Source organism: Cibotium barometz, chromosome 23 (genome assembly GCF_041138505.1).
Source record: "Cibotium barometz isolate CiBa-2024 chromosome 23, ASM4113850v1, whole genome shotgun sequence".
Lineage (NCBI taxonomy): Eukaryota > Viridiplantae > Streptophyta > Polypodiopsida > Cyatheales > Cibotiaceae > Cibotium > Cibotium barometz.
Genome location: NC_141068.1, coordinates 36,692,549 through 36,715,061, shown reverse-complemented (window position 1 = coordinate 36,715,061; position 22,513 = coordinate 36,692,549). Strand labels below are relative to the sequence as shown.

The window sequence follows — 22,513 nt, the reverse complement described above, 5'->3', positions numbered from 1 at the left end:
TGTTGGGAGAAAGCTATGGATGAGGAGATGAATGCACTATATGGAAATGAGACTTGGGATTTAGTGCAATTGCATGAAGGCAAGAAAGCCATTGGATGCAAGTGGGTGTACAAAGTAAAACATAACAGTGATGGAAGCATAAACAGGTACAAGGCTAGATTGGTAGCCAAAGGATATGCGCAAACATATGGCATTGATTATGAGGAAACTTTCAGTCCAGTTGCCAAGATGGCAACAGTGAGAGTTGTGATAGCAGTGGCTGCGTCAAAGCAATGGTCTTTACATCAGATGGATGTAAAGAATGCATTCTTGCATGGGGATTTGCAAGAAGAGGTGTATATGTTGCAGCCACCTGGTTATGAGAATGTGAGTCACCCCGAGCATGTTTGCAGGTTGAAGAAAGCCTTGTATGGCTTAAAACAAGCACCAAGAGCATGGTCTGACAAGATTTCTGAATATCTTGTCACCATTGGCTTTCATGTAGCCAATGCAGATTTATCACTGTATGTGAGACATGGTGATAGAGGGGTTGTGCTTGTTGTCATCTATGTAGATGACTTGATCATTACGGAGGACCATGATGCAGAGATCTTTGACGTAAAGGTCTTGCTTAGACAGAAGTTCGAGATGAAGGATCTCGGGGAGCTCAGATATTTCTTGGGCATTAAGGTGATTAGGTCACCACATGGTATCGGATTACTGCAGAGATAGTATGGTTTGGACATGTTGTCCAAGTATGGTATGACAAGCTGTAAGCCTATTTCCGTGCCATTGGATCAGAATGGCAAGTTGAGTGCAGATTCAAGAGAGATCTTGGAGGATCCTACTATGTACAGGCGCATAGTAAGAAGTTTGATCAACATGATGATCACCAGACCAGATTTGAGCTATGCTGTTGGGTTGGTGAGTCAGTTTATGCAGGTTCCACGAAAACTGCATTTGGATGCAGTAAGATGCATACTGAGGTATGTGAGGTCTACTTTGCATTGTGGACTATTCTATGAGACTGGGACAGAGATATGTGTACATGGGTACACAGATGCTGATTGGGCTGGTAGTATCTCAGATAGGAGATCTACTAGTGGATTCATGTTTTCTTTGGGGAGTGCTGCTGTGACTTGAAGCAGCCCTACGGTTGCTCTATCCAGTACAAAGGCCGAGTATAGAGGAGCTGCTAGCTACTTGCAGATTTGGGTCTATCAATGGATAGACAAGTTGTCATTTTTTGTGATAACATTAGTAGTATACAGTTGGCCAGGAACCCAGTCTTTCATGCTCGTACGAAGCATATAGAGGTCCACTATCACTTCGTCAGAGAGAAGGTCTTGGCAGGAGACCTCGACCTTGTTTATGTCAGCACAGAGGATCAGGTAGCTGACATCTTCACCAAAGCATTGGGTACAGAGAGAAGCTTCGTAGATTCAGGGCTTCGCTTGGTGTACATGAGATGGGGTTGAGCTCGAGGGGGAGTGTTGAGATATCGAGCTCATCTAGTGAGGCAGTGGACACTGGTGGGGGATAGGCCCCACACTTATACCACTAGCATGGTTGGTGAGATCATGGGTGATATGCGGCCAGTGGGATGACAGGCTGTGTGACAGCCATTCTAGAGACTGGCATAGTTATAGCGCCAGCTCATTTAGTTGGGTTCACACTATAGAGAACCCGTGTATGTATTTGGTTGAGTACCTTTCATATTGTTTTTACTCTTATCTTATATATGGTGTGTTGAGTGTTGAGTAGAGAAGAAGAAGATTTTCAGCCTCTCACCTTGTGTGTTCTCTATTATTAGGGTTTTGTGTGTGTGTGTGTGTGTGTGCTTGCAAGAGCTCAAGCTCTCTTCCCCCTGCATCTTTTCAAATGAATGATAAGGGATATGAATGGATGTGATGTGATATGAATCGGGATGTGAATGAATGATATAGGATGTGAATGAAGGATAAGGGATGTGAATGGATGTGATGTGATGTGAATCGGGATGTGATGTGATGTGAATCGGGATGTGAATGAATGATAAGGGATGTGAATAGATGTGATGTGATGTGAATCGAGATGTGAATGAATGATAAGGGATGTGAATGGATGTGATGTGATGTGAATGAATGATAAGGGACATGAATGAATGTGTTAGCATGTGAATCAGGATGTGAATGAATGAGATGTGAATGAATGATATAGGATGTGAATGAATGATAAGGGATGTGAATGGATGTGATGTGATGTGTGAATGAATGATAAGGGATGTGAATGGATGTGATGTGATATGAATCAGAATGTGAATGAATGATATAGGATGTGAAAGAAGGATAAGGGATGTGAATGGATGTGATGTGATGTGAATCGAGATGTGAATGAATGATAAGGGATGTGAATGGATGTGATGTGATGTGAATTGAGATGTGAATGAATGATATGGGATGTGAATGGATGTGATGTGATGTGAATGAACGATAAGGGACATGAACGAATGTGTTAGCATGTGAATCAAGATGTGAATGAATGAGATGTGATGTGAAATGAATGTGATAAGATGCGATGTAAACTGGATAGATGTTAATGTATGTGAAGTGATGAGATATATGGGTAGATGCAAGTGGGTGAGATCTGATGAGGATAAATGAGAAAATAAGTGATGAGATAGAAAAAGATGTGATTAGATGAGAATGGGAATGCTTATGAGATGAGGTGGATTGATGTGTGGATAATGTGGATTGATGTGCATGGATGTTTGGATGATGTGGAATGACATGTGGATTGATGTGGATGGATGTATGGAAGATATGGATGGATGTGTGGATAATGTGGATTGTGGATGATGTGGATTGGTGTGTGTATGATGAGTGAATGATGTGGATTGATGTGCATGGATGTTTGAATGATGTGGATTAACGTGTGGATTGATGTGGATGGATGTATGGATGATGTGGATTGATGTGTGGATGATGCGATTGGATATGATTTGATGTAGGAATGATGTGATGTGATAGGGATCGATGATGAAAATAAAATTGTGGTAAGATGAAAAAAAGATGGGGTCTAATGTGAAAGAATGCGGAGTAATGGGAAAAGATGGAAATATTGTTGGAACTGTATTTGTTTGTGAAATCTGTTTTTAAATGACTGTTTTATGTCAAGAATACTGGGGAAGCATTTTGACCGTCTTGTGAATGAGGTCGTGGAGACCTATCTGTTAAAGTCTACTGACGGAGAGTCATCGGAGGACGTCTCGTGTAGCAAGGTCTTGGCCGAGGTCTTGACCTGCCTCGGTTTGATTAAATGGTGAGCTTCCAGTATAGTGGATTTGGGACCAAGGAAGCGGCCTATGAGGGAAGCGCTAGGTGACCTGCGAAGGATCCTAGAGGGTGCTGACCATACGGTGCTGGGCTTCGGGTCACCGAAGATACCCAGGAGTATGTCGGGGAAGATATTGGAACAAGGAGTTAGAATTGTTTTCTGAATTCGGGCATAGATCTGGTTGATTGACCTTTCTGGTTCTCAACGGACGAGTCCATGGCTCTTTTATATAGATATGTTGGTTGATCTTGCTGATCTTCAATGGAGATTCCATCTGGATATTTTTATGTGATTATATTACCGGGTACTATGAGCTAGGAACTATAGAAAAGGCCCTTGAGTAAACAGGTGGTGAGCGTTCTGGTTGCCAATGATGCCATAGGTACACCAATGAAGGAAGGAATTAGAAATTAGGATTCAACTGGATAATTAGAGGATTATGATCAGTAACACTATGGTTTCATTAAATGATTGTTTTAAAGATTGTTGAATCTATGAAAAAGGTAAGTTCATATTGGGTGTGTAAGTGGTGTGACTAGTTTTATGTTTGCATGAGTATCCGGCTAGGGGGCTTGGGAACTTTTTCCCCTGGTACCTGGGACAAAACCTAGCCAAATTCCTAATTGGATCCCATCACTACAGTGCTTGGGCAGTTGGCTAACCCATGGGACTGGATGGGGTTAGGCTAGACTGATGGATCCGTAAATCAGGACTCAGTTTCTGTATAGTACGATAGATGAGGTAAATCTTGGATAAAAATTATTCTATGGAAAAGAATCAACGGCTGTGCCTCCTAATGAGGAAAAAAGCGTTGGTCTCTATGATCCAAGTACAGTCTTTTTTCTTGTCTTGACTATGGGACTTACGGGTTCAGTCAGATGATTTCAGTTAGTTAAGGCTTTTGACTACGTTACAGAAAAGTTATCTTGGAGGAATTTCCCGTGCTTTCTAGGCAAGGGAAGTTTTTCCGAGTTCGGTGTTTTGGAAGAACCGATGGATTAGTCTCTTGTTTGGATATCCGTGGGCGAGGCCCCGAGTGTGGGACCCTACCCCACGCAAAAAGTGCTACTTTCGCTGCTAGCACCCCCAAATTCGTTGCTCAGTGGGGTGTGGGATCTTACAAGAGGATTAGGCTATCATGGTTTATACCTCTCCATGTATTTGTGGCATGTTTTTGACGACAACCAAACATGAAGAGGAAAAAAGCAATGTGGCTGTCTACACGTATATCCGAGTTTGACTTGGATAATGCAGTTGGAGTAGAATCAAAAGTCAATGAAGTCATCCATAAGGGTGATTTTATAAAATGTAATATTTGCATTGATTTTGTGGTGATGGAATACAATAGCTCTTGACAAACCTTTAACATTAGCTTAGAGTATAGAAAATGGAAAAAGAGTAGAGGGACTTGGATGCCATTCGATTGAGAGGAAAATTTGGTGTAGTATGACCTAACGATCAACTTGAGTGATGCTGACAATAGAGTAATCCCTATAAATGCAAAATGGGCATTGAGGTATGTGAGCACGTCCTTGAAATTTGTATTAGATTCCATACCATAAAACTACAAATTTAAGGTAGATGGTATTATGGTTGGAAGAAGATCCAAAAATACTTTTAGTTGTATGAAATGTCTGTCCCCTCTATAATCTTGAAGTTTTCTTAATACAATATAATTTTGCACCCATCTATCTTGTCTTGTGGATTCATTTTGTAAATAGTTATTCAACATTATTAAGACGATGAGAAATGCTAAATGAGAAATTGAACTCAATATTAATTTCATATATATATTTATTACAATTGTATCTATATAAATTGGTTGGTTACAATGTGTGAGAACAAAAATACTTTCTACTTTGGCTGGTCAGTGTCCATAGAAGCTTTGGCCTCTTCACCTTCCTTGGTCAGCTTGGACTCCGGCTTCTTGGATGTTGCTTTCTTTGACTTGGCCTCTTTTTCCTTAGACTGTTTCTATTTTTGAGAAGCCTTTCCCTTCTCCGTGTCTATCATTTTTTTCTTTGAAAATGACCCGAATTTCAATGGAGACACTATGGGAAATTCTTTCCTTTTCAAAGGCTTCTTTGCCATTGTAGGTAGGGATTGATGGTGGTGGTGAATCTCGATCTACGAGAAGATCTAGCCAATTATCAAGCATTTATCTAATTACCTTTGCTCTCACCCACCAAATGTTGTGTATGTATACCATGAAGTTGTAAACTATAAACAATTATGATGAAAATGTTAGTATATATTAGTATGATATGAAAGTTTAAGGAAAATGTATAGATTTCTCACAACTCCATGTGTTTGCAAGATGACCACTCTCCATGCACATGAGCTTCCATTAGTTTGTAAATGGAACCTATATAGCAGTAGTAATGATAGCTTTTGTTAAGACTTTTAACTAAAGCTCTATTACAAACTTTAAAGTTGTCATTGATATTGTGCTAGCATACATGCAAAATAAAAAACTGATGTGGAGTTTTATTGTCGAGGAGTGGAGGATGCAATGTTTGCCTTGTAAAATAGCAAACCACATAGATTATTCAATCTATGTGCTTAGATGCCTTGTAAAATAGCAAACCACATAGATTATTCAATCTAATACAAATTGAATACTTAAACAAAATCTCTATTAAAATTAAAAACTTACAATTTGGCTTCTCCATGCATATCAAGCATGGAATTCAAGAAACATGTCTTTCTTTTTTTGACATTAATTATAAATACACTCCAATGGCCCTACAGAATAGGGGAAAAAATCAAAATACCATTGATAGAGATGTATAAAAATCCATATATAAAACAAAATAAAATATATTTAAAATAAAATACTTACCTCTCATTATAAGGCATAATTACATATTACACCTTTTCAAAAATGCATCTCCTCAACCATTCTTCCAGCCTACTAAAGTTGGTGTTTGTTTTTCTTACAGAAATAGATAATATAGGGTCTAACAAAAAAGAGGATAGTAGGCCTCTAGGGGTAGGGTGGATAAAAGAAGCCTAGAAAAAATAAATTAGGTCTTTATCTTGAAAAACAAATTACTGCATAAATGTTTGAAAAAGATAGCCTACATACTTGAAAGATATCAAGATCACTACATCATTTATTTCTCGATTTCTCCCTACCAGCATATATTTATTTGAAGGTGCTATATCAAGATACTCTGAACCATTAGCAAAATCTTTCACTTGAACAACAAGTTTTCTAGGTACCTAATTCGAAAAATGAAGATTATTTTCCTTAAGCTCCATCAGCTCATCTTTCATTATTCTTTCTTCATCAATTTTCCTTTCTTCCTCTCAGTAGACATACTTTCTTTTCCCTTGTCAGCCTTTGCTAGATCTGTAGTCCTAATATCCCTATCTTCTTTGCCAAACTTTGACTTGGTCCAACCATTCTTGCTAATTTGTTTGTTCTAGCCATCTATGACCTATCAATGAGATAGAAAAAAGAACTTAGACCTCATAGAAGAACCTCCCTAATTTGAACTAAAGTAATCAAACTACATCATCTAAAAACTAGGAAAGTTGATTAACTTTCTAAGACATGCATAACAAAGAAAAAGAGCAAGAAGAGCAACATATACAAGGCACATATCATTTGGAAGCATTTTTCTTGCCTAATGTAAAGACAATGTGAATACCACCATGGAAAAGTCGGCACTAATGTGCCATTCAACTGTAAAGTTTCTGTTATGGCTCACCCTAACCCTCCTTGAAACACATCCGAAAAGAGATTTCCTAGTGAACCGAAACTGTCGTGAAGGATCTTTCCAATGGCCGAGCTCATAACCCTTGAGGTCTCCAAGCTCTACAACTCCTTGAGAAGCAATTACACCGCGTCTCCCGTGAGCGTTGTTACACCGCCGCGTTGCACTACAGGTCCTCGTCCCTCCTCGCACCTCACTTCACTCACACACACTCACTAGCATGCATTAGGGAGAGAGATTAGCAAGAGGATTTGTAAGAGTAAGACTCAATTGCACAATGGGAGAGTGTGTTGTATTATGAGAGAAATTCACTTATATACATGGCCATAAGTGTTCACGCTCACTTAAACTGTGGCTGGCCGGGCACTTTAGGCTCATAAGAGGCCTAATGCTATTACAATAAATAGTCTCATAATAAATCAATGAGGTACATTACTTAGGACTTCATCCTAACTTTCTACCACATGCTCTTGAAGCGGGAATTGCCATAAATACTCCATCATACCATTACAGGCACCCGTTCAAGCTGTAACTTTGGACACTATTGCTTCATATCTTGAATGTATGACACTTTGGTGCATTTACCATGACTTCTTGATGTAAGATAATGGCGGTAGCTCTTGTTAATCCTGGAATTGGATTAATAGTCCCCCCTTTCTAATGGCGATTGCGTCCGTGTGATCGCGTTGAAGACCTTTGTGTGCGGAGAATGAATAAAATTTGGCAATGGCTTTTATGTTGAATGACGTTCAATGGTCTTTGTTCCTCCGGGGAAGGAATAAAAAAAGCTAGTTAATGAATGAAGAGGTTAGTGGTATATTGGGAATTCCTAATAGGGTGGGGGGTGGGTTTTTTAACGAATGATTGCATTTTAATATTTGTGTGAGCCCCTTTTTTTTGACTCACTTTGTTTTTGGCAATCATCGACAAGGTTACATGTGATATTTGTTAGTGGAGACACGAGGAGATGTTAATAATGGGAGAGAAGAGAGAGAAGGATCCGGAGGAACGTAGACTTAATCATCAGAACAAGATGGTGATTCTCAATTCCTCATTTGATTCATTGAGTGACATTCATCATTTGAAGTAATTGTCTTGTGATGATGTCTCTTTGTGTGGCGGGATTTTTGTCAAATGTTGTTGAGTAGGACCTGATCATGTCTTCTTCTATCCATGTGCTTTTTATGTTTTTATGTATATTTAAGTGCTCTTAGAAGTAGATTTTCATGAAGTACAAGTATTGAGGCATATAGACTCTTATTTAACTGTTCTGTGTTGAAGTAGCCACTTGTTGGTGAGGATTGAAAGAATTACGTCGGCTTGCGAGGCTAATATAGAGATCTTCACTAGGGATTGAAGATCATTGATTTGTGAAGATGGTGGCATTGTTTGGTGAGGTTTGTAATTTGAAGGAAAGTTCCAGGCGATGGATTGTACCATTGACTAGGCTTTCGCCCACCATGCCCCCCCATCTAGAGATGTACCTAGAAGTTGTCGATGGTAAGGGTTTGGTGCAAATGTTCTCCAGTGTGTAAGATTCCTCCCTCCAGCTTTTGAGGTGTAAAGGTGTAAGAACCTCCCCTTCTATTCTTGTTATTCCCCTCTTTGAAAGAGAAGAAAGATCTTGTTTTACCATGTTTTGTCTTAGAGAGAGAAAATATCTAGAGAGAGATAATCCAAAATTGAGATATCTTTGGATATAAAAACCTTCCTAGTGTCTAAAATGGATTCCCCTAAAACAGAAGTTTAAAATGAACTTTCCAAGGTGCATTAGGAATTAATTGAAAATGTGTATAATTGACCTTAGCAAGGGTCTGCATTTTCAAAAAATTTTGGATTATGGTCCAATTAAGGTTCTAATGGGCCAATTGATTAATCCAAGTGTTGGGATGAGATAAATCCAAAAGAATAAAATAAAATACCAAAAAATGAGTAAATGCTCACATAAGATGAAGAGTTGACCAAGTACAAGGTTTATTAGTTAAAAATTATGAGATATTACTAAAAAATGAGATATTTTGAAATAATGATGCATTTTTGACACCTTGGTAAGGAAAGGGGGACTCTTGAGGTAGGTGGCTCTTTCACATGTGTGGAAGGATTTTTAATTAAACAAATTGTGATATTTTTATCTTTCCTCTCTCCTGGATCAAACCAAATCAAAAAGGGAGCTAAACTGGTCCAAATCTTGTCCAAATTGAGTCAAACTGAACCTGGAAAATTCTAGAACATATTTGGACTTGGTTAGTGGCCTCCCTCACCTATAAATAGACCCTAAATCATTTGTAAAAAAATATTAGAGCTATACTATGCCAGTATTATATTAAAATAATCATATTTTCTATTATCCCTTAAATTTTCCTCTCTCTTGGGAGCTTGGAGCTCTCTCTCTCTACAACAACTATTGGAGTTGCTCTTCTCCTCTTGGTGGACCATTTGATTGGTCGCGGGCTTCACTGCTAATAGAGAATCAAGCCAAACTTGGAGGTAAAATCAAATTTTATGGTTTTTTCCAATTTATCTCAATGACTTTCTTCTTCTCAACCCCTCTCAAGCTTGAGAAGCTTTCTAAATAATTATTTTAATTCAAATCAAGCTTTCCCTTTAAGTGTCAATGCTTAATTAAGAGAAAGTTAATCTTTATGCTTATTTGTAATGCTTTCTTTAAGTAAATCTCTCTCTCTCTAACAAAATAGCCATCTTTATGTGGATAAATCCCTTGAAAGAGGATGCTTCTCAATGATAGTCTCTTAATTCAAAGCTAATCTCTAGGCCTAATAAGCTAGAGATTAAGAAAATGGTATTTTTATGATTTTGTGTTAATAATGGTTATTTCTTTTAGATTATTTATAAGCAGTTAAAAACTACTTTGATTGATTATAAATGAGAAATAGATTATCCTATCAATTTGGGAAAAGAGAAATAATGGAATTACCTTAATCTAGTGAGATAATCATAATTAAATTTATGATTATTATTAAAATTATGATTTAAATTCATAATTTGATTTTAAGCATAAGAGAGGAACTACTATCATATTTTCATTATTACAAGCTTTTATTCTTTAGGAAAATTCGAGAATTATCAAATTATTACAAGCTTTTATTCACTAATAGCAGCAAAGCTATGGTAAAATTTTCAAAAAATAATACATATCTTATTTTTATGCATAATGCTAAAAGAGGACTTCCTACCATGTTCTAGGATTGGACATCCTATGCAAATGATCAGTGATACTATGGTTTCATTAAAAGATTGTTTTAAAGATAGCTGAATCTATGAAACAGGCAATTTTATATTGGGTGTGTAAGTGGTGTGACTATCTTGAAGTTTGCTTGAAGCGCCAGCTAGGGAGCCTGGGAACTCTTTTCCCTGGTACCTGGGGCAAAACATAACCAAATTTCTAAATGGATCCTATCACTACAGTGGTGGTTGGGCAGTTGGCTAACCCATGGGATTGGATGGGGTTAGGCTGGACTGATGGATCCCTAAAATGAGACTCAATTATGTTAAGTTACGATAGATGAAGTAAATCTCGGATAGTCTTTGTTCTATGGAAAATAATCAATGGCTCTACCTCTTGATGAGGAAAAAAGCGTTAGTCTCTATGATCCATGTGTAAGTCTCTTCCTTGATTTGATCATGTGACTTACGGGTTCGGTCAGATTAGTTTGGTGAGTTAAGGCTCTTGACTACATTAGAATAAAAATATCATAGAGGAATCACCTATGTATGCTGGGCGAGGGAAGTTTTTCCGAGTTCGGTTTTGGAAGAACCTAGGGATTAGTCTCTTGTTTGAATATGTGTGTGGGCGAGGCCCCAAGTGAGAGGTTCTACCTTGTGCAAGAAGTGCTACTTCCGCTTCTAGCAGCCTCGGAATTCATTGCGCGGCAGGGGCAGGGATCTTTCATAGTGCATGAGTATGGATATGTACTCATAAAGCAGCTAAAGCAGCTACTACATTAATTTAGCCAAACGAATAGTAAGAAATAAGCTTAACAAATATATAGTGTGTGATATGGCTTAATCCGTGATGGGTCTTGAATCATGAAAGTGCAGGTTCTTAAGTCGTGAGATGGAACTCCATGAATTATAATTCTGTGAGATGGAATTCAGTGAATTTGCAGATTTTGACCCTTTTTTTATTTTATTTTATGGGCCATCTATGTCATGATTTGCAAACAACAGCTTCTTGTGTGCTCATTTTCTACTTCCAGAGGGGTGACAAGAGCATTGTTATTCTATTATTAATGTACTCCTAAGTCTCCATATTGCTTCTTGAATTTGTTTGTTGAAATGATATCGAGGCAGTAGGGAAGACTGCTGATTGTTTTCTTGAATAGACAAGCTCTTGTGTTGGTGCTAAATGCATGAGAGTGGTTGAGTGATTTGCTTGCTATTTTTTGGGCCTCCATTCCTGTCGAATTATAGGTGAAGTTGTTGGGGTTGAAGGTGGTGAGATTTTTTTCATATTGTTTGATTTTGGCAACCATATGATAGAATTACCATCATAGTATCCTTGTTGTTGAAGTACATCCATAGGCAACCATATGATAGAATTACCATCATAGTATCCTTGTTGTTGAAGTACATCCATAGGCACCCATCTTTGATCAACATTGTAACTTGGTGGTCGTTGTGCTTGGCATTGAGGCTTTCTTGTTTGTGCAAGCTTAGGGGACTTTGTGATGCACTTGGGGACCCAAGCTTTGGTATTTGTTTGATAGTACCCTTGTGCTTGTAGTAGTGTCTTTGGTACCCACACTTGTTGCATTAGTGGAGTTCCTTGAGGAACTCACATAGGATTTTGTGGACGGTGTTGTGGAGTACTCTTCTTCTTCCTTGGCCTTCGACGAGTACTGCATTGTGGAAGAGATTTTGAAAGTCGAGGAACCCAAATTTGATTGGCACCTTCATAGTAGCCTTGAGCTACAAGTAATTGCTTCTCCACCCATATTTTGATACTATTAAGATATCGTGATTGTGGGAGTCTTGGTGGGGTTTTCTTTAGGGTTAATGTGGAAGGTTTGGGGCCCTCTTGATTTTGGTTGGCATTGAGGCTGTAGGCTTGAGACTCATGGGCATTGTTTGATGATGAGATTAGAGTCTCTTGTGGAGTGGTTGTCTGATGATGAGGCATTAGGGGAAGGTTGAGGTCTATGGGGGCCCTTTAAGCTGCCATATTATGTTTTTAAGTACTTTTGCTTAAGGACTCTAAGCATACTTTGACTAGGCCTGACAAGGGGATCTTTATGCATTCATTATTTGAATTTCTATTTTTTCAAATATATATTTGCTTGAGCTAAAATGGGGGTAACTTTTTGGTTTCCCCAAATTCAAAATGGCTGGAAAGCCTTCCCTCCTCTCTTCCCTCCACGTTTAGCTCCCCCCCACTTTCTCTCTCTACATTCTCTCTCTAAGACGCCCTCGTTTCTCTACCACTCTCTCTCTTCCCCTTTCTCACATTTGGGTGTGCCATGGCTCTGCATCTCTGATTAGTAAGCTTCCATAACCTCTGAACTTCCAAATGCAGATATCTCACACTCTCTCATCCTCCATGCCTCATCTTTTTATCATTTTCTGCTCTCTCTCTCTCTCTCTCTCTCTCTCTCTCTCATGTCTTTCCCCCATTGAAGTGCAAAAAATCCCTCTGTCAACCTCCATAGCTTCAAAGCTTACCATTTTCCATTCTTGCATTGTTTACCATACATATCCCCTACTTCTGTCTGCAATCTACATCTCTCTCTCTCTCTCTCTACTGCATTATGCTGCAAAACCTCAATCTACCATTTTCTATGCCTCTTGCCATCTTCCTTGTCCTTTCTCCTATTACCTAATCAGAAGATCTATGACCTAATATTTTTTACAGCAAAACTTCATTGCACTCTCCTCAGAATACCCTATCCTCACTCTTGCATTGTGTTCTACTAGAAGGTCTTTTCAGCATTGCCTAACCCTAAAGAAAATGCCACTTGAAGATATATCTAACAGAGCCCCAAAGTTCAGGTTACATGTAGATTTGGCTGCTGAGTATGCTACAATCCGCAGCACAAAATCAAGTGGTGTGACCGATGTGCCATTGGGTACTCTTTGATCACAAGGGCGAAAATGTATTGACCTCTGGACGAATGGATTCATATACCCTATTGACCCGCTCACCAATGCTCCACCTCATTTTGTTAATATCACTACATTTCTTAGTTATGTAGGTGATGGAGCTAATGGTCTATTTAGCTACTGTAGGAGGCTTTCTTTTGTTGCAGCTCAGGAATCGCATTCAAGACTGCATTTCCGAGGCTTATGGCTTGAGTTGCAGAAGCAACACAAGAAGGACATTGATAGGCTTGAAGAAGTGGTGAACAACTTGAAAACTCAGAATCAGGAGCTCCAGCAGAACAACTTTTTGCTTAAGCAGGCCTTTGATAATGAACGGGACAAGGTGAATGCAGCCAAACAGGATGCACGAAACAAGCAACGACATCTTGCAAGCCTGAAGAAGCTTCCAGTAGGCTTTCGACAACGGAAAAGAAAGCGTCAGTCCCTAGAAACCTTGGCAATCCTAAGTGGAGCAAGAAAACGACGTGTACGAGCAACAAGGGAACTTCTATTCTTGCCATTGTTTTGCAGGCCTTTCTGTTTTGTGAAACATATTGATGTTATTTTGTATTTATGTTCCATGTAGAGATATTGCTGGGGATATGATGGGATATGAAGGTGGTGCTGAGGAATGTAGAGCAGGCATATTGAAACATGTTGTTAAGTTATCAGACATATATAAGCTGCTAGAAGATCCCACATGCAAAATATCTAAGCAAATCCAAAACAGAATTTCTGGAGAGCTGCAAAATATGGTAAGCCCCATACAGATTATGGATGCATGTGATAGTGCTGGTGTCAGTAGGAAGGGATATGAAGCCATCTACAGGGTGTTTACACTAGGTCATCGTGCTAAAGGTTTTCTTCGACCCATGCTACCAACTCCATACAGTGTAACCATGGCAAGAAAAAGTGCAAACTCAGAAATTGCGACCATGTTAGGTGGCTACCGTCATGTGGAGGATGCTCTGCCTGTATGTACTACAAAGGTATTTGAATACAACAAGTACAACAATGTCTTTATTGATTTAAGGACCCTTCAAAGAGCTATGATTTCTTATTATGGTCTAAGCATTGAGGAGTGCCAAGGTCAGGCTGTGTTTGTGTTAAAGCTTGATGAGTGTCAAATTGTAAAAGGACGAAAATTAGAAAGAGTCAGCCTAACACTTATGAACAGGGCTATGAAAGGAAATCTGGAACAGGATGATAATCTTCTTGACTGTAGTGCACAAGCCTCAAATTCCAACAAGGGAAGTCAATCTCAGGGAAAAGATTACTATGGAGTGCAATCAGAAAAGAATATATGGTGGTTGGCAGCATTTGAGCTTCCACAGGAGACGAATGATACATTGCGATGGTACCTTACCCGAACAGGCATCCCAAATGTCATATCATTGCAATCAAAAGGAGAAACTTTGCATGTGGAAGATGCAGGAACATTTACAGTTGAGTGGCACATGGCAGGTGATTTAAAGACATTGAAGTGTATGCTGGGATGCAAGCTAGGAGCAAATACTTTTTTTCCATGTATTTATTGCTGCCATTCAAAATCAGAGTATATTGATCGCAGCAAAGCTTCAGGCAAGGTTGCAGCCACCAAGACTACCAAATCTCATGCAAAGGGCAAGAAAAATGTACAACCAACTTCAATGAGTGCAACGCAAAACAAAGATCCAAAGAAACCTATGCAATGGGTTAATGGCATCATGAATTGTAATACCAATTGTCCGCCTAATCGTGATCAAGAAGATATCTCATGGAGCCCTATATTAGAGATTCCACTTTCCCGTGTTCATATTTGCACGCTTCATGCTAGGTTACGCATAATGGACAAATTACTGAAGTTACATATCAATTATGCATGGAATATGGAGCCTGAACATCTTCGCAATGAATGCATCAGTAAGCTGGAAGATGTCCTTTCAAGTGTGGGGCTTCATGGTGGTGCTGTAAAGCTGACTAAGGATACTAAAAAGTCAGGACCGGGTCAGGATAATCCAAACAAAATATGCATGGGTGGGTCCAAAGCAAGACACCTTCTCTCAAATTACGAGGGGTACAATAGTCACACAAAATATGAATTATGGAAGGCCATTTGTGAATGCACCACTTATCGTGGGAATAATGCAGAGCTTGGTCTCAAGCGGGCAAGGCTGTGGGAGTCACTTGACAAAATGATTCAATTGCTAGAAAAGGCTCCACTTGTTGCCGAGGAGATTGCAAACTTGAAGACTGCAATACATACATTTACTCAGCAAATGGTTGATGCATGGGGAGAAACACATATCACCCACTATATGGTATTTACCTTTCTATCTATTTACTGATATTAATCGCCAAATAGTAAAATTCTGATATGATCTTTGTTGCAGCACATTATATTTGCCCACGCACAGTTTTTTCTCGACGAATATGGTCCAATGGCAATTTGGAGCACCCAAGGAATGGAGCGCTCTCATTATCAAGCTAAGGCAGCATACTTTAAGAACACGCGACATGGTGGAGGTGGTAAGGAAAAAAGTAATGCCTTGCATGAGATGTTTAATTGGTTTTATCGCAGTTTGGGAGGTCGACGCCGACAGAAACCAAAAGGGCAGGTGTCATTACTACGAAGGGTTGTAAAAAATGTCAATCTGCAACGAGCAATTGCATGGCGAGCATCAAGTGCCGTGCATGGGATGCGTGAGTGGTTCGCTGCGCGGAGGCGTATGGGTCGAAAATGGGTTCCATATTAGAAAATTGTAACCTTTTTTAAGTTAGAGCTTTTTTTATTAATGTCGAGATTTTTTTTATTAATAAGTTATTTTTCAAAAACTATATAAACCTGTGAAAGTGAGTTTTAAAATTACATTTTCACGTTCATTCAATCGTGTAAGTCAATGGATGGCTAGAACTAAGCACACTGCACGCAAAACTGAGAACCCAAACGTACCGTCTGGTGCACACAACTTAATACACGCAGTAGCCACGGCACAGGCATTTCAACAAGTGCAAAAACGTATCAAAAAGAAGCATACAAGCATGGACAGAGAGGTAGAGACCAGACAGGAAGATGTACAGCCGGATGTGTTCTCAGGACTAGACAATATTGAGGATGTCTCCAAGCAGCCTGGAGACACCGGCTCATTTAGAGCCACGCGTACACCATTCCCCCGACCTCTCTCAGAGGCTGAGCAGCAGGAGCGTGTGCTGGAAGAGCAACAACGCCAGATTGATGAGGAGGAGCATAGAAGAAGAGAGCAACAGCAAGCCCTATTCCCTCAGCAGCTACAAGAGGAGCTAAGGGTCGCATTTGAGGAAGACCAGGAAGCACTTCTGTGTATTGAGCAAGAGCAGTTTCAACAGGCTGCTGACTTCTATGAAGCAGAGGAAATAAGCCATCGTGAAGAGCAGGATAGGCTCTTAGCACAAACACTACATGAGGAACTTGAGAGGCGTCAGCCCCCGTCTCCACCTAAAAAACAAAGAATAAAGATTCGTGTCAAGAGAAAGAAGGAACGTGCAAACAGGCAGCAAGAGGTGGAGATGGAAGATGAGGATCGACGACAAGTAGAGGAGCAAAGGGAGAGGGAAAGACTGGAGCAGGAGGAGCAAAGGGAGAGGGAAAGACTGGAGCAGGAGGTGCAAAGGGAGAGGGAAAGACGGGAACAAAGAATTCAAGAAGCACGCAGATTAAAACAAGAACAAGAAAAGAAGAAGGCAGAAGCAAGTAAGAGAAGACTAAATCTAGATCCAGCCGAGCAAGAAAGGCGAAAAAAATTTAGAAATGATAGACAACCATGGGAAGAGAGGTCGCATCCACCACCACCCCCCGTAGCCAACAAGAAGAGAAGATGGAAACCAGGGACCGTGGCTCTGCGAGAAATCAGAAAGTACCAAAAGAGCACAGACCCCATCATGGCGAAGGCCCCCTTTGCAAGAGTTGTAAAAGAAGTCATCGACAAGTACAGTGAGACAGGGTCACTCGGGTACAGAGTACGGCACTGGAGGCCCTCCAAGAGGCGTCAGAAACAATTTTGGTCTCTCTGTTTTAAGATTCGGTGCTGTGCCATGCTCACGCCAAAAGGGTGACCCTAAAGCCTGTTGACATGGCACTTGCACTACGTTTACGTCAGGATAAAGCGCTCCATAAGGAAGGCTTTATAGGATAGGATTAAGCTTTTAGGCGGCGGCCTTTGTGCCTTTTGTAATCTCGACATTGTAATACATTTTTTTGAATCTATAAGATATTGTCAATGACTCGTTAACCAACGTATTCATTTGTTTCAACTGTTATAAAAGCAGACATTTCATTTCTTGTACTGTTGTTTGAATGAGAGAAACTGTTGATCATGTATTAAGAGCCTTAGTTAAACAGGAACAAAATTTATATTACTGATAAGGTGATTGTGAAACATTATCTTGTTATACGTGGCATTGTTGTTGGCACTGAACAGAGGATCCTTACATAGTGCAGAAACAAAATTATATTGAATTTATTTTCGGTCCGAAAAAAAGGCTTAAAGCTCAATAAGGCCTTAGAAAAGCTCAGGGACAAAAAAAAAGTTATTTGGTGCTCAAAATCACCTGGTGAAGTCTGGCATTAGATAGAACATTTTTTATAAAAGCAACAGTTTTCTTTTTTTTTATGGTTCTAGGCAGAGTAATCATCAAAATAAAGTGCACACAATGCATTCTTTTGTGAAAAAATGATCAAAAAAAGGGCTGTGCGCTACGGCGCGAATTTAAGCCTGCCCTGCATTTTGAAAGGCTGAAATTCGCGCCGTAGCGCACAGCCATTTTTTTTAAATTTTTTGACTCTATCCAAGAGTATGTGCACTTTTTTGATGAAAAATATGCTTACAAATATCAAAAAACATAAAAAATTCTGATTTTTTAAAAATTGTTCAGATTTTGTACTGCCAGATTTCGGCTGGATGTTAAGTGACATTCAAAGAACAAATATTTGATCATTATCAATGAAATTTCTTACACATTCACATGCCTGCCAAAAGTTTAGAGGGCACAGTGCTGACACATCAAATAAACAAGAGAAATGGTTCAGACTTCTTAGAAACATTACAATTAAAAAAGTATACATTTTGTATTGATTTCATAGAAAGAAAATTACAAGTTCCTGAGAAGATTTCTGAGAGCTTCTTTAGCTTCGTCACTCTGTGTGGTTTTCTCACCTAGGCTATTAGCTATAATAATAGGATTGGTTACACCTTTGGAGATTGAAGTGGCACAGTGGCTTAGCACGTGGCCGGTGTAGTTGCCTGCAAATGTGTACATGGCTGCCTCCCTGCTAATAAGTATACATTTGTTTGCATTATTTGCTAGCCCATCTTCGGTGAGAACCCCACTTAGAGCTTTACACTTGATGAGCTCTGCTTGTGCCTCCTCAGAGTACTCTAAATGGATTACTCGAATAAATGATGGAGAGAGGCTAGGAAGGTAATGAATCAGGGAGGTGTCTCGTCCATCGGATTGCACATGAACTCCACTTCCACGTGCAGCAAACTTGTCAAAAATATAAGCTTTCTACAAGAGAAAAAAATCAGGTGTTAGTAATAACTCACTTATAAATATGAAGGCACAACTTTGATTTAAACCCACCTCAATGTCATCATCACATTGGCTAATGCGTGGGTTGCATATGTCTATACTGCTTCCACGCTGCTCAACTGATGTATCTACATGCAAGCGCTTATGTGGTTGAAATGCTTCTTGAGGGACACTTTCATACTCTGCTGCTACATTTTCTATAGCAACAAGAGCATTGGAAACAGTTGCCTCAATTGTACGTTCTGTATCATAACCTTGGAATGCTAGCGCTTTGGTAAGATCATGGTCATCAAAATCAATCTGTACACCTGCAGGCTGTTGCTCAAGTGTGTCTTCTTTGCAGAAACCAGACCCAATTGCTAATATGCTTAAGGCCTCATCCTCCCTTAACCCCAAGGATTTACAAATGTCATCAAGGAAAAGAAATTCCTTGTTATCCATGATGATGGGATTCAAAGTGGTTACATCCAACTCAGGGATCTCTTCCACAATTTCATCCCCTTCGAGGTCACGATGAGGCTCTTCATCCTCAGTTGACCCTTGTTGGAGAAGCACCAAGGCCATGGACGCTTCAGCTTCTTCTGAGAAAACCTCTTCCACCTCGCCTTTGGATTCCTTCACAAGAGCTACTTCCTTTTTCACTGCCTTTCCCTTCTTTTTTTCTGTATCCCTGGCTTCTTGCAAAAACAGTGCTAACGTCATATCCCATGAAAGGAAGGTGGTGCCTACATTACCAACCTGCAATTCATAAACGGTGTCATCATCTTCGACCCTATAATTGCTAGATGTAAGCCCTTTCAAAAATCGGTTGAGCCTGAATCGGAACGACTTGTCACCATGGTACAGATGCCTGATTAAGTCCACTGGAACCCATTTAGTGGTGGATTCAGGCAATTGCACGACATATTGTGCCACTACATCATTCATGTACTGGACCTGCTCTTGAAAAGCCTCTGCATGAAGGTCTATAGTTTTTTGCATATCGATCACCCCCTCAAAAATGGCGATGTTCTCACCTGCACCTGCTGAGAGCCCAATTTTCTCAAGTTTTGTGCGTAGCGAGTTAGAGCTTGAAGCCATGGCGGGATATTGAAGGGAAATAGAAACTGCAAGATCTTAAGAATGAAATGAGCTTTATAGAGCAAAACCTATTCTTATAAAGCATTCCACTATAAAGTTTAATAAATTTATAGAACATACTTAAAAATTTTAAATTTAACAAAATTAAAATCCAAGTTGCAGTGAAATACAGAGGACATTGGGACTATGGTGCAATCAATAATTTTGTATTCAGAAGTACACCGCTACAAATTATCGCCCAAAATCACTCAAAATGTTACCTAAGTCTGCAACTTAACAGTCTTTCAAGCTAAGGACCCTAGGGGGCTCCAATGACACACAGAGTGTATGTTTCTCTGACCTTTGACGCATGGGTCGATTAGAAACAACAAACTTGAATTGGTTCCTTACATTAAAGGACATGACAATACGATCTCTCAACTGAGCAAAATTCCAATCATCATTAACTACCACTGTATGCTCCTCTCCTGGGTGAACTTCAATATGAAGTTCTACCTCCTCCCTAGCATAGAGATCAGAGTCCAAAGCCTCCCATTCACCATGCGAGCATTTCCACCTTCTAATAGGGTACACCATAGTTAGATTTTGCTTGCCTATCTGATACCTGCATCTTACCATTGACATTACCGCTGAGCACTTTATTACATCGCCCTTATGTTCTGCCACCTTGGTGGTCCAGTCGCCTTTTAGAAATGTATCTAGAGCTTCAAAGGCCCCATCTTTGCTTATCCACATTGTTGGGGTGCGATGGAACTTGCCTGCTTTGAAAATAGCAATAAACACATGTAAAGGCATGAAAAGAGATACACTTATCCTGTGGGATCCATATGCAGCCTTTAGGCTTGACTGAATGTCATGGAAAATCCTGCGCTGAAAGCTCTCCATTGTAGTGGGGTCTGGAATGGGCCATTCCGGGCTATTTAGTGCAGGAGGAGAAATTGGCTCAAGTGCTCCAAACCTTCCCCTCTGTGGCACAACATATGTTGCAGCAATGAAAAATACTCCTCTATTTGCAAGTTCGGAACTTGTTTCCCCAGCATACATAAGCCTACCTAGATCAACATGACATGCTTCGAAGGTCCCTGTAAAACATTCTAGAGGCTGCCATTCCACACATGTTGAAGGGAAAACATCTGCATACAATAGAATACATTGGAGTTCTTGATATTCACATAGTCTTCATGCAAGCATTTCTCCAAAGCAAAGAAACATTAAACAAGGACTGAAACTTACAGTTAGTTGGGAACCGTGGTGAGTTCTCATCTTCAAGATGTATTTGGCTTGAGGTGTAAACATGTTGCACCTTTGCAAGCCGCTTTCCATCCTTGTTGCAAACTTTGAATTCTAAGATCCTTCCTTTCCAGTGATGGCTTGTGGAAGCCATGTGCCTTCGAGGAACCTTGTGTGCACCCCTCAAACTGGGCTGCATTGTTATCCACATGAACCGCTTAAAAACGGTAGGAATCCAATAACCTTCATCATCCTGTACTGTGGAAATAGCCATGGACTCGATAGTGGATGATGGCCTGCGTACACACTGAAGAGCCATAGATGGCCCAAATGAAAAGAAAGTGAATGTTAAGAATATGGCAAAAAAGCAAATACCTGCTCAGAGACAGAGAGAGAGAGAGCTAGCTAAAGCTTCAAAGAAGTTTGCTGCAAATCCATACACACACACACAATACACACACACACACACACATGCACACACACACAGAAAGGTAAACCTTCAAAAGAAAGCAAATGAGAGATTGCATTAGGTGCCTGCATGCACAGAGAGAGAGAAAGAGAGAGAGAGAGAGAGAGAGAGAGAGAGAGAGAGAGAGAGTCTGATAACAGAGCTTCCTCTAGAGAGAGAGAGAAGGGCTGATAACAGAGCTTCCTCTGAGTAGCTGGTAGCAAAGAGCTTTCCTCAAAAGAAAGCTAATGAGAGATTGCATTAGGTGCCTGCTTGCACACAGAGAGAGAGAGACCTAGAGATAGAGTCTGATAACAGAGCTTCCTCTAGAGAGAGAAAGAGGCTGATAACAGAGCTTTCTCTGAGTAGGTGGTAGCAAAGAGCTTTCCTCAAGTTGGGGATGAAGATAGGGCTGCAAGTGAGGGTGTAGTGAGTGGTAGATGGGGAAAGTGGGTTAGTCTAAAAGGGAGGAGAGAGAAACACGCCCCTACTTTTGGAGGGAAGAGGGAAGTGAGGGGGGGTAACTTTTTGAAACTTTTCCTTTAAAAAAATATTTAAAAAAAAGATATTGAAGATTTTCTTTGCTGGCAGATCTGAAAAAGGCAAGATTCCACCTTTGACCACAAGATTTAGGGTCTTAATCAACCCAACGTTTTTGTACACATGTATTTTTCCTATTGGCCTTCACACTAATCATCTCCTTAATCTCATGGCAGCTTAAAGGGCCCCCATAGACCTCAACCTTCCCCTAATGCCTTTGAGCATGTGGTTATCTCCTTTGTGCTGCTGAGGTTTGTTGCGATGAAGATGCATAGGCTCTGGTGTCTTTCCTTTGAGTCCTTTGTTAGAGATAGATGGTTGGTGGGCTCTGGGAACTTCTGCACGAATAGTTGTTGATTGCGAGGTTTTGGCATTGAACTTCATAGGTGAGGATGGGGTTGAAGGAGTAGAGGCTTTATCACAATTGGTTGTTGATATGCAGATGGTAGGTCATTTTGTAAAGGGGCTTTTGTGGAAGAGGCTTGTATCCTTTTGCATTCAGCATCATAGATATCCATTAAAGTTGGATCCTCTTCCAGGAAGTATGGTACTGTCA

The 22,513-nt window shown here is 40.0% G+C and overlaps 1 protein-coding gene across 1 annotated transcript; it reads right to left on the bottom strand.

Annotated features, from left to right (window-relative positions):
- Nucleotides 1-19,729: 19,729 nt before the first annotated feature.
- Nucleotides 19,730-21,410, bottom strand: LOC147625898 (uncharacterized). Its single transcript, XM_086817859.1, has 2 exons — nt 20,973-21,410; nt 19,730-20,872 (listed from the first exon to the last, which is right to left on the bottom strand). The coding sequence occupies exons 1-2, from the start codon at nt 21,286-21,288 to the stop codon at nt 20,013-20,015; spliced, it is 1,176 nt and encodes a 391-aa protein (XP_086673985.1). The 5' UTR covers nt 21,289-21,410; the 3' UTR covers nt 19,730-20,012.
- Nucleotides 21,411-22,513: the final 1,103 nt, after the last annotated feature.